Source organism: Anguilla anguilla, chromosome 7 (assembly GCF_013347855.1).
Source record: "Anguilla anguilla isolate fAngAng1 chromosome 7, fAngAng1.pri, whole genome shotgun sequence".
NCBI lineage: Eukaryota > Metazoa > Chordata > Actinopteri > Anguilliformes > Anguillidae > Anguilla > Anguilla anguilla.
Genome location: NC_049207.1, coordinates 50,451,073 through 50,463,520, shown reverse-complemented (window position 1 = coordinate 50,463,520; position 12,448 = coordinate 50,451,073). Strand labels below are relative to the sequence as shown.

At 43.5% G+C, this 12,448-nt stretch overlaps 1 protein-coding gene across 50 annotated transcripts in view; it reads left to right on the top strand.

The window, feature by feature from the left end:
• LOC118232176 (receptor-type tyrosine-protein phosphatase delta) overlaps nt 1-12,448 on the top strand; it is a 234,927-nt gene that overhangs the window by 201,456 nt on the left and 21,023 nt on the right. For 29 of the 50 annotated variants that reach the window (XM_035426883.1, XM_035426884.1, XM_035426912.1 and 26 more), the window contains 6 exons: nt 1,096-1,256; nt 3,816-3,827; nt 5,171-5,221; nt 6,570-6,682; nt 9,557-9,598; nt 10,149-10,246. In XM_035426883.1, coding sequence (XP_035282774.1) covers nt 1,096-1,256; nt 3,816-3,827; nt 5,171-5,221; nt 6,570-6,682; nt 9,557-9,598; nt 10,149-10,246 — 477 coding nt within the window. The remainder of the gene's footprint in view (nt 1-1,095; nt 1,257-3,815; nt 3,828-5,170; nt 5,222-6,569; nt 6,683-9,556; nt 9,599-10,148; nt 10,247-12,448) is intronic. The other 21 variants (XM_035426902.1, XM_035426907.1, XM_035426888.1 and 18 more) reach the window with 5 other exon arrangements.

Sequence of the window (12,448 nt, the reverse complement as noted above, 5' to 3'; positions counted from 1 at the left end):
AGTGCAGACATGTATCACCCCCCACCCCCCCCAACCCCACCGCACCCCTCCCCCCCCACCCACACCCCCCAGTGATTGCTCGAAAGCGAGAGATCTTTCCGGAAGCCACATGGCAGAGTCAGACGCTAAACGTGCGATGTCCTGGCAGGGAGTCGTGCCCGGTGGTCATATCCAGCCCCGTGCGGAGGTCGATTTAAAACGCAAACGACTGTGAATTCATATTGCCACTGAGGCTCTGGTAGCACAGCTATTGGGAGAAGGGAAGCTCGCATGGCTATGGCCCACACACCCGTGCCTTTTATTGCGCCAGCACATTGGGAACCACACCTCTGGCATTTTAGGGTGCTTGTGGCTAATGAAATGGTGATGAGTTAAATTTCAGCGGTGGTGTAATGTGAATTCTGAGACGAGGGTCTAGCTGTGCCGGCTTGTAGATGTCTGCTGGAGTTATTCCGGTTACTGGTTTTTAGGCTGATAAAGTAGCGGCAGGAAATCTTGGCAGCATCTAAGCATCTTTTTTTTTTCTTTTTTAGCTCTGGGAATGTCTCGCACAAGCCAGAGAACACCTTGACGTGTGCTAAAGCACGAGTCGATGAGATTTTTCACACTCCAGACTAGTGCTTTTAACGTCGGGGTTCCATAAATCGCAGCCTGAAATGCGTCATGTGACTCCTTTGGAGTTCTGACAATTTGCCGGAAGCCTTTTCCGCAGGGTTTTGTTTTTTTCAGAGCAAGAGACAGCAAAGGAAGAAAAAATCCATAATCTCATGCGCTGGTTCCAAGCATTCAGCCTAACGTGCAGTCTTACTTTAATACAGTATTAAAAAATATGAAATTATTTTTTAGAAGCTTTTTTTTTTGGTTGTTTTGAATGTTTTGAATGATTTTAGATACAATGTATTTGAAGGATTTTTTTTTTAATGGTGCTGGGTAAGATGTAGCTGTTTCGAGGAAGTGCTTTAAATGACACTCAATACAATATAGTGGTTTTGAGGAAATGTTTAAATATAATAATGATTGTGAAGCATGCATCAAGGCTTAGCAAGTAGTCTTCAGTGACACTGACGCCTCACCCTTGAACCCGCTGTCGCCCAGACCATGTACGCCACCAGCCCGTACTCCGACCCCGTGGTGTCAGCTGACATCGACCCCCAGCCAATGATCGACGAGGAAGAGGGACTGATCTGGGTGGTGGGCCCGGTGCTCGCCGTGGTCTTCATCATCTGCATCGTCATCGCCATCCTCCTGTACAAGAGGTGAGTGTCGAGGAGCAGAGCTTCCGTGCTTGTGAAAAAACCCGCCTCTTTGCCTCGCGGAAAAAGCTAGCCGGCCGCTTGCCTGGCACGGCTCGGTTTTGCCCAAAGGGCGAGACCCCGGATTTGGCGATTATACGCAGTAAAAAAGGTCCCTGAACTCTTATGAGAGAGGGCATCCCTCCAGGCAGGCTGCCCCGCGCTCCCATTGGATATCTCTGGGGATGGTCGTCATGGCGAAATGCCTTAAGCTACACTCCGGGCTGCAAATACGGATGTCTCTGGCCAAGCCCAGTGACTGATACTGTGTTTGAAAACTGCCCTCAACAGTAATTCGGGTACAATAGAAAAATCTAGCAATTTTGCTAGTATGACATTTACATCTAAATAATGCTACTTTATATTGACAACTGTGTTGATAATGGGGGTAAAGTATTTACGCATCATCATGACCATTTAGCTCCCTTTGATAATTAATTAATCATTTATTCGTTTACTTTTGCTAATTGTTGAATTATGGAAGATTTCCAAGAGGACCTCTATCAATGAGAGAACTGTAAGATTATAAGAGTAGGAATTTTACATTTCTGCTTGTTCCAGGTAGATTTAGTGTACTCAACACTTATAAAGTCAATAGCACTGGTTTAGTCAGATTTTCTAGTGCATCGCCAGGAGTTATTTCACTTGTCACTATTGTTGTTTTTTTTCTGCTTAACGTGAGAAAATAGATTCCAGTGCTGAGGACAAAGGATAAAGGACAAACAGTGATGTTACCGCTGAACATGAATAATACAATAAACACTCATATAAACCTCTCAAACAGCAGCAAGCGCATTGCTAGCACCGAATTACACAAATCTGCCGTGTCAAGATGTCGGTCATAAACTCCGGATGTTCATTTGAACCGAGAGTCAAGGCTCTTGGTACAACAGCTCACCTGTTTATGAGGTTTATGTTTCTTTTATGAGCATTTTCCAAGGGAAGAAAAAAAGCATAAAAAAGGATGTTATGTTTTCAGGAAGATGCGCCATGATAAATCTAATTAGACAGTAATCATTTGTTTACACCATAACTGTCCTTTTCCGTGATCGTTTTAAGCCTACAACTCATCAAGCAAAAATGCATATTGTATTAAAGTCGTGTCATCAGTTGGGCTTAATGGCAGCACATCAATTTCCTGATGCAGAAAACTTATATTATTGAGCAAATTACATGAAAAAAAACCATGTTCTCATCCCTCCTGGCGCCTCTATCACCTGCTGCAACCAGGTGTACGTTTAATGCAAAGAATATGCATACAAGATAAACAAGTTCCCTCAAGTTTAATGCTGATGTGGTTATTTTTTGCGTACTCGGATGAAAGCTAATTTCCAGGCCCGGGATCTTGGATCGTCAGACATGAAATGGGTTTGAAATACTGGCACAGAACCTTGTGAGGCTAAATCCCGCCACGGCTAAATCCCGCTATGATCGCGCACATTTCCCAACGAGGAATCCCGCGGACTTGCGTATGGTCTTCGTTCTGGCGCTAGGAATGTGTGCGATGGACAGGTCAGAGGTGTCCAGTGTCGCTGTTTCAGAGTGAAACTTTAAACGTGGAATTGCAAACAGAGGAAAGGAACGATCTATAGTCGTCATCACTTAGATATTTATATTTATCAGCATTTCAATTAAAATCTACCCCCCTCCCAGTCACCCTTGCATACCTGTGACTGGGCAAAGGTGACCCCAGAGGTGGAGTGACTCTAACTCGATTAGCAGTGGAATGGACAGCAGCTCATCAAGCTGAATTCAAAGTAAAATTGCTGCTCTTTTTCCCAGGGAAAATATTGGCTCTGTTTGGATTTTTATTATTGCGCGCGATACTGACGCTTCGTGGGTTCTCCTGCTGAGAAAACATCTCATTCGGAATGCGAATGGGCTGAATTAGCATATGTCACCATTCACCTGCAATCACATCCTTGACAGGTAGAAATCATCTTAGCAGTTTATAGCATTGTACTTGTGTGAAATATAGCATTGGGCTCACATAAGTGCAAAATGTACCATATCAAATTATTTTCTTTTTTTTTCATTTTTATTTCTTTGATGCTTTACATGTCACATTGTTCGTGTTGAGCAGAGCACAGTCAACGTGTTATTCATCAAACAGTGTGTTTTCTGGGTGTAAAAACCATCCCCTAAATGCACATCTGGGACGTACAGTCTGTCTGGATGCACCTGGTATTAAATTATAGTTTCATGAGAACAAACACGACCCCAGGCAGTGTATTGTCAGTAGTGGGGCGAAACTAATGTGTCACGCAAACTGAAATAATTTCTGTTGCGATGCAGATGCCATTATCGTTTTTTTTAAATTTATTTATTTTTTTAGCTCCCCTCCACATTTCCCATTATGGTATTATTAGAGCGCATTACGTGTCTTATGAGCCCTCGGTTACTAATTTTTGCTAATCTTAAGACGGCGATGACAAAAATACCCTGTTGTCATAGCGACGTGTCACACGGCCTTGCCTTCTAACGCCCTTGCTTTATTTTCCCCGTCGCTCGCGAACGGAGCAGCAAGCCAGACAGGTAAGACGAGACGTCAGCTCGGATGAACCATAAACCCCCCCCCCCCCCCCCACTCGTCCTCTTAATCCACACATCACAACTGCCCCCCCAGATGTCAGAGCAGAAAATTCCTTTCGATACATTTTATCCCTGTTTTCTTTTTTTACCCCTGGTATTCATCACCCACCCCACCCCACATACACACACACCCTTCAGCTGTCTGCCTTGCAAATATTATTGCGGCCAAAAGTACACTTTCAGAAGGCTGCACTGAAAGAGTTGTCAGCTCTCTAGCCCCCCCCCCCCCCCCCCCCCCCCCACCCCCAGACAGCCGTGTGACTGAAATATGAAATTAACAGAAAACGCTTTTTTTGCCAGCTGGTTCTCGTTCAGTATATTTTGGTGCACGGCATGTGTTGGGAACCTGGGAAGGGACAGGTGTACGGCACTGGTGGAATGCCAGGATCTTCCTGTTTATTTTGCTCACACATAAAGTTCCTCTTCAAATGGGTAGATCAGATCTAGTTTGTCCAGTGCGACATCCTTAACAATCGTATATTTCATATGTGTTCACTGGTAAATAGTTTGCAAGTCTGTGTAAATCAACCCCCAGTTGTGTTGAGATACGGTAATTGTTGGAGACTAAAAGCATTGCAGCTGTCTTGCTGTTAATGGACCAGTGCATATTTATTTATATTTATTTACATTTATTTTTAACTGCTAAGTTTGAAAATGAATGTAGCTGTCGATACTTTTTTGTTTGTTTTTGTTATGATCCCTAAATTGGCTGTGCAATAGCAATCCAGCGGCCTGTAAAATTGGCTCTAAATTGTTATTGCTTTTGAAGAGGTTATCGATTTGTTTGCATTCACCATGGCTACAGTATGTGATTTTTTTTTTTTTTTTCATAAGAGGTTATCTTGTCCTTTTGCAGTTTCATACGTATTCTGGAGATTGGAAAAAAATATCCCAGATATTTAGATATTTATCAAAACATGAACCAATGACACTATTCGTTCTCCGTGATGTCATAACGATTGACTATTTGACTTTTTAAACACAATGGGTCGATTTACTTGATATACATTTCTGAATGCTAATGCTTTGATGAAGAAGTACCAATATGTATATATAAAACCCAAGATAGTATACTGTCTAAACAAACTCAAAACTGTTGTCTTCTCACTCTCTTTACAAGTTTGTAAAAGAGCATGGTTGCCTACTTCAGCATGCCCTAAAGAAATGCATGCTGTTACAGATTAGATACCACACCTTACCCGTGTCACTTCATTATAGCTGGAAACGGCTTGGATGTCTAATGTTAATAAACCACAAGTAGACATGCATATATATTTTTTCAACAGCATGATATCACGATCAAATTTACTCTCCGGCCAGGAACAGTCTTTGTGCCGGTACTGTAACTATTTTTGCAACATTTACTCCCCTTTTCCTGCATAAAGCCCTTCAGGCATTTCATTTTTTCATTGTCAGTTCAATTCATTCGGGTTCGAGCCTTCTACGGCTGTTCAGGAGCCTGTACACAAGCCCTGGCGCAAGAGCATCGTTACCAGTTTCTCTGCAAGTGAACAGAATCGTGATGAAAAAAATAATAATAAGCTCAGATCTTTTAGCCCATGCCTGATGTTCTGAGCAATCCTCGACATCACTTGCAAGCTTTATGTATTTATCTTGCATAATGTTGCTATGCGCTGCTGGTCGTTGAGCATGTATAACTCTCCATTTTACTCGTGTTCATTTCACCTCCCGAATGGGTGACCTCACAACTCTTTGACCTGTCATTACCTTTGCCTTTAAAAAAAAAATTCACTGGCATACTAAATAGTGAATTCTCTAGCCTGTTTTTAGCTAGCCTGTTAGCTATAAAATAGTTGATTTTCATATATTTTAAGTGAAAAGCTTTTTTTTTTTTTTTTTTTTTTTTTTTTACAATTACGGGTGAATAGCAACGTATTTCACAATACTTCACTCAAAACGTACTATAATTGATAGACTGTAAGCTGGCTAACCAGAACATGAGCAAAAGGAATTTTTAAGCTCCGCCTTCCAACAACGGTCATCCAATCAGAATGACATCCGTATAGTCTATGAGAATTAGACACAGAACATTAAAAATGGCCATAATAATGCCTTTAACAATATGAGCAGATCTGACAGAGGACCTGTTTTTATGGAGGTTTTAAAACCAAAGCAGATTATCCAAAGTGCATTCTGCAATATTATTTTGCGATTAATATTTGTTAATGTATGTGGCTTTGTCTAAACTCATAAGATCATTCATCTACATAATATAAGCCTTAAATTCCATGACGTAATCTGTTATCACGTGTTTAAGTGAAAATATGTCATAAAATGTTTTGCTTTGCTTTGTTACTCCCTGGAAACAAAGAATATATTTCGGAAGCAGTTTTTTTACGTTTTTTAAGTATTCACAAAGACTCCTTCTGCAAGTCCTGTTCACTGACCCACTAATCCTATGAACTTCAGAGTACATGTTGCTTTGGTATGAACCTACATGTACAAATAGGAGCCTTCTACGTACAGTAAACACATAAGGTTTATTGCACTGGCTTGTATTTTTTGTTTAGATGGCTGTGTACAATTAAGTTGCATAAGAAAAATAGCCATTAAAACAACAAATTATTATTATTATTATTATTATTATTATTATTATTATTTGTAGTTGTATTGGCATTATTTCTCTACACCGTCAAGCCTTACTTTATATCTCCGTTGTTTCAGGAAACGGGCGGAGTCAGACGGCAGAAAAGGAAGCCTTCCCAACAGCAAGGAGATCACGTCCCATCATCCCACCGACCCCGTGGAGCTGCGGCGTCTCAACTTCCAAACGCCCGGTAAGAGCTCCGCTTCCCGAAATTACCCGTCTCTCCGCTCTCAGAATACCCCCCGCTCCCGCAGCTGGCACGCACCCGAGTGAATTCCTGGAAATAAAAACTGCGAGTGCGTCCGTAGAAACGTCAGCTTCCCCCCTCAGCGAGAAAAAAGAAAAATTATTTTGGTAATACCCCAGATGGGAGGAAGAAATCAGCATTATGCTTGTTCTTCTGCAAAAGCGAAGTATGTGTATGTAGTTTTGTGCATTTTTGTTAACCTTTTAAAATGTTAATGTTAAATATTTTACGTAGTTGAAAGGGTAATCAGCAATATGATTCAGCACATTTTTATACCCGGGAAATATACTGGCCGATCTTTTGGAAAGTTTGCATAAATCTGCTTATCCACACATGTAGATGTAATCCATGCCTTAGAGACCTTTGTCCTGTTGCCCTGTGTGGCCACGTGAGTTCACACGACGCACCTGCAAAAATTGACATCACCATTCCCAGGACCTGTAAGGAAGTCCGGAGCGCTTAGCGGGAATTTAGCTGGAAATTTTGGGCGGGTGCCACGCAAGGTCATCCGCGGATAACGACAGGCCACAGCAGGCGAGCGATCTGTGGAAAAGCGCCAGGCCAGATCCGTCGAGAGTCTCGAAGACAGGACGGTCGGATGACAGGTGGAGAAAAACACCACAAGGGGGGCGCTTCCCGCACCGTCGACAGTTCGAGCGATCCACGTCGTCCCCTGTGGGGTCTCTACGGAGAGGCGGAACCCCTGGGAGCTGTGGAAGGAAGGATTTGGTAAAAAAGGAGCAGCCCTGCTCATGTCGAGGGTTTGCGGAACGAGTGACGCCGGACAGGGGGAAACTGGCAGGATCGTCCGTCTGTCTGTCTGCCGGCGCACAGGTGCGCATATTTGACGGAAAAAAGCAGACATGCAGAACATTCTGATTCAGCCTTCGGTCGACCTCGTCGGAAAATCCAGGACGTCGACAGTTTGATTTTCAAAAGACGTTTGGACCAAATAAGTGTGATGGTGTAACAGTTCAGTACCATGCTCAAAGGTACATCAGCAGTGTCCCTCTCGAGATTTGAACCTGTGACTTCAAGCCTCGTTCCCTAACCATTATACTGCACCCCCCCCCCTTCCCCACCCCCCAGTTAACAGTGCTCATCATTCCACCCCCAGGAGACATCGGTTTTCAACAGTTTCCCGCCTTTTCAAACTGACACCTTTTCAAACAAGCGTCGACCGTTGGCCGTGTGCGTTATTCTGTCGGCTGCACTGAGCGTGTGGCAGCGTAGGAAACTACAGGAGTTCTTCCTCAGGAAAGTGGGGGGCGTAAGTACTCATTTAGACGGGACCGTCCCCCCTCTCCCGCTCGGGCATGGATCCGCTGATCGTTCCCTTCCTCTGCGACCCCGGCACCTCGGATCAATTCCGCGCACTGTCTCCGCCTTGCTAATCTTCCGCTCAGCGTCGCCTTCTCTCATCACATTACTCTGCATTCATTTAGAAGACTCTCTAGCCCAGGGCGACTTGCAGCGCAAAAGGACCGAAGTGCATTCACGTGATTTATGTGAGCAGTACTGCGTCATTCGCGTCGTTAGACAGGTCTAAGGTGAGTGCGTCATCAGCATCGCCACGGTACGGACGCTGAGTACATAGATTACATCCGTAGCAGGCCATTAAAAAGAACCCATAAAAAAATACCATTAAAGCAAATGGTAGGAGGCGCTACCTGTAGGGTGGGAGTTGTAGTCTCTCAGCTTCCTTCGGTCCTTCAGTTCCTTATTGGATATAGCCACTTCTCAGCCTCCAAGTGGGTGGAGTCAAGGCGTGTCCTCTTCTGAAAGGCTCGGCCTTGGATGCGCTGTTTTTTTTTTTTTTTCCCGCCATTTCCTGCGGGTGGCCCTCGACGTTAGCGTCGCGCCGCGGCGAGCGGCGGATTCGCTGTGGGCTGCCAGAGAGCTGGATTTCGAGTGGTTTCAGCATTCGGGGGGTGGGGGTGGGGGGGAAGAAAAAAAAACACCACCCGTTCTCGTCGAGAGAAAAAAGGAAAGCTTTCCATTAGCGGATGCCCACTTATGTTATCAGTGGAGATGAAAGGCCTGGAGGACTCACACACACACACACACACACACACGCCTCGCGATCCTGGCGAAGAGCGAAAATGGCGCGCCGCTTCCACGCTATGGAGACTTCTGATTTCCGGAGGCCTGCCTGGAGTGCTCTTGTGTTCCTGCCTGACTCCCGTGGGGGTTAGGGTTTGTCCCAAATGCTTGTACCTGCCACCTGCATTCCGGTGGCCCTGAAAGCCTGTCCCTTCTCCCTGCTCGCAACATCAGCTGTGATTCGCTATTCTGCTTCTCCCCATTCGTTTGGGTTCATTATGAAAAATTGAATTTTGGGTTTAAGGGTGGGGAGGTGACATCTCAATTTGACGTGAAACCCCAGAATTGTCTTTTAAGTGTGATCTCACTCATTTACTAATTTATTTATTTATTTTACTCCTTTATGTGAGAGTATATATATTATATATATTCTCCTATTACAGTATTTTCTTTACATGGTCAGGATTTTAGGAAGTCTTTGCAAGTGCATGGATTTTTGCAGTGGGTGTCAGACAACTCTAGCATGAAAATGTTTGTTTTACTAACACAAGCTACAGTGTAATAAAATGAGAAAAAACTGGCTGGATATGCAGTGTGAATCCAATAGGATATGTAATCTGTTCTGCAATATGCACTGTCCACATATCTGACTGTGTTTTTATTTGTTAATTAATTTATTTTTGTTTGTTGGTTTTTATTATTTAATTTAAAAGTGTTCACCACATTGATGCAACGTCTCCCAACGTTTTATTCATCCAGCCATTTCCTTTACAGGTTCAGGTGTCTCCGGTTACCCCGGTAACCTCCATTTGTCAAGTTAGTCGGTCTTGTTTCTGCACACTGTCACTATCTTTTTTGGTGTTTACACCCCCGTACCTCTTTCTATTCAGGCCTGTAGCCTATCTCACGCCATGTAATCCGTTCAACATTCATGCCAGCCATTGCAGGAGGCGGAGTTTGGAATGATGACACAGTAACATGTCATTACTCAAAGCAGACGTCGACATCGGGCCTAACTTTTGTGTTCCCTGGTTTGTTTTGTTTCTGTTGTTTTTTTGTCTTTTTTTGTTGTTCTTTTTTTTTTTGTTTTGGTCATGCTAACTTTGTCGCTGCTTGGTGCAAATAACATGTTCTTTCACGATAGGAATGTACGCTTGGGAAGTATGCTTGGTGACTTCTCATTGGCTTCAGTGTCCATACCCTATGAGCATGCCACTGCTTTGAGTGAACAAACTGCCTAACAAGAGTCACCTTTCCATTACTATTTTATACACATGCTACTTCTAATCTGTGACTGACTCCTTTATTCTGAACCGAGTATTCTGCGTTACGTTTTTACTCAAAACGTTTCCGTTTCCTTTACCAGGCATGGCTAGCCACCCGCCGATCCCCATCATGGAACTTGCCGATCACCTGGAGAGGCTGAAAGCCAATGACAACTTGAAATTCTCCCAAGAGTACGAGGTAACGTCCCTCGCGTTCGATTCTTGCGTCGTCGTCTGTGTTCCCGGTTTGGATTTCAGCAGTGCTGTGTCGCCACTGTGCCACAGCTTTTGAAAGTGATTGATGCATTTGATTCATTTTGTTGTTATAGATAAATATAATCCCTCAGATTCCAGGGATTCAAGTGGCACATAAAGCCCGGAGATGGCCACGTAATGATTCTTTCCCAGTAGCCATAATCCAGTCATTGTATCAATTGATCAATATCCCCCCCCCCCACTTGCCCATTGCAGAATTAAGCTTCCAAATTGGATGTCCAATGTCCAATGCTAACAACGCCCAAAGCGTTTAACAGGGATTTAACAGGGAGGGGTCAAACGCTCCTAAAAATGTTCGTTCAAAGTCGACGTGAAGCGTGAATCCAGTTACCGTGTGTAGTCGAACGGCACCGCCGCTATCTGGGAAGTACGATCGTTTGCCGTTTTACTGCCGTTTCTCTGAAAAGGTCAGAGCGGCCGCACCGCAGTGTAATCTCATTAGCGCCTGGAGCCTGCCCCGCGTGGCGGAGGATTCCGGAAAGGCACTTCATCGTTTAAAAGACCGTTGACGCTATGTCTTAGCGAAGGCGTAATCCCATTTGACGCGTGCTTCAGATGGATGATGGAAGTCCTGTTGTGATTACCGAGGTTCTGGATTTCAACCATCACTTTTTTTATTTTTTTTTATTTTATATATATTATATATATATATATATATAAATAGCGCATTTCTACACACATATTTTTTAATGTGTGTAGAAATGTGCTATTTAACGCCTGGAGATTGGCATCTCCTCCATCTTGTCCGCCTGTGCTGATTGATTTGAGGGCACAGCTGGAACGCACGTCCTCCTGATTAATAGACTGCCGTCTGAAAAAAATCCAAGTGAATCCAGAACGCGAGTAGAGCTACTGAGTGACTCAAGACGGTGGCTCATGTCTTGCCCTGTGGCAGAACTGCCATTGCACCAAACGATGAGGTCACACGATGGCGAGTTGCCAGGTTACCCAATGGCTAGTTGCCAGGTTACCCCGCCGTTGGTCATTTACTTCTGGCACACTGATGCAATTATACCACCCAAGATGGCAGTTTCCCGGTATGACGTGCTGACATTTAAGGTGACTTGGGAGGGGGGGTCTTTAATAGGGGGTGTGTTTATGATTGAACACCCTGAGGCAGTTATTTCATTAGTGCACACGCTGTGTTTATAGGTTGTGTGCCATGTATCCATTACTTGGTTTGCCAGCTAATATGGTAGCAATTTTAGAGGCATTTGCATCGTTCAAGTAGGAATTATGGACAGATAATTGCTTATGTTTTCCTTATTGTTTTTCTATTTGTGTTCATAGTATAATAATTTGCTGTAGGAATTAAAGATAAGTATTCCAGAGATACTGCAGCTTATGTGAATGGAATGGGAGGTGTAATATATGAAGAATCAGTCTTTCTTTTCTTGGAATAACTGTCTCTGATCTACCTGCTGAGATTGGCCCTTTCTTCAACAAATGAAAGAAGGAAAAGCACAAATGTGAAACTTGACCTACAAAAAGATTGCCCGTAGTCAGCTCTCAAAAGAGCTGTTTAATTTGATTGGGGAGAATTAACAGAACATAAAAACCTCTTCAGCTCCAAAAACGCTGCCCTACCTGATTCACATACAAATGCGTTTTTCAGTCCGATATCATTCTTTCAGAGGAAAGTGTCTTACCAATTCAATGGAAACAGATTACTCAGGGAAATACATAGCAGCTGACATTTCCCATTATTTACCGTAATCAGACTGCAATATCACGATTAAGCATAATGCGAAAGTACTGTATTAAAACTAAGCACATTATAGCCAAACCGTACTATCCATTACCATGTTTGGGCTGTGCCTTAAGAGTTGTTGTCGTAAATCCTCGTCCTGAAAATAATGTGTTTTATCTCTCGATAATAATAATGCCATCCATTAAAACATCACATCTAGATAATCAGGATGTCTCTGCAGTCATTTAAGATAAAAGGAATACAGTGTAAATGTATAGAGAGAACGAGCTCGATGACCTCTATTTTATGTGCCTGTGTGCGTACACCATCAGAAACATGCGCATACATATTTTCGGTTGCTTGAATGAAATCATGGCGATGAAATTTGGCGGGAGTCTCGAGATGCTAAATTTAGCGACGCTGGTCAGTTATGTA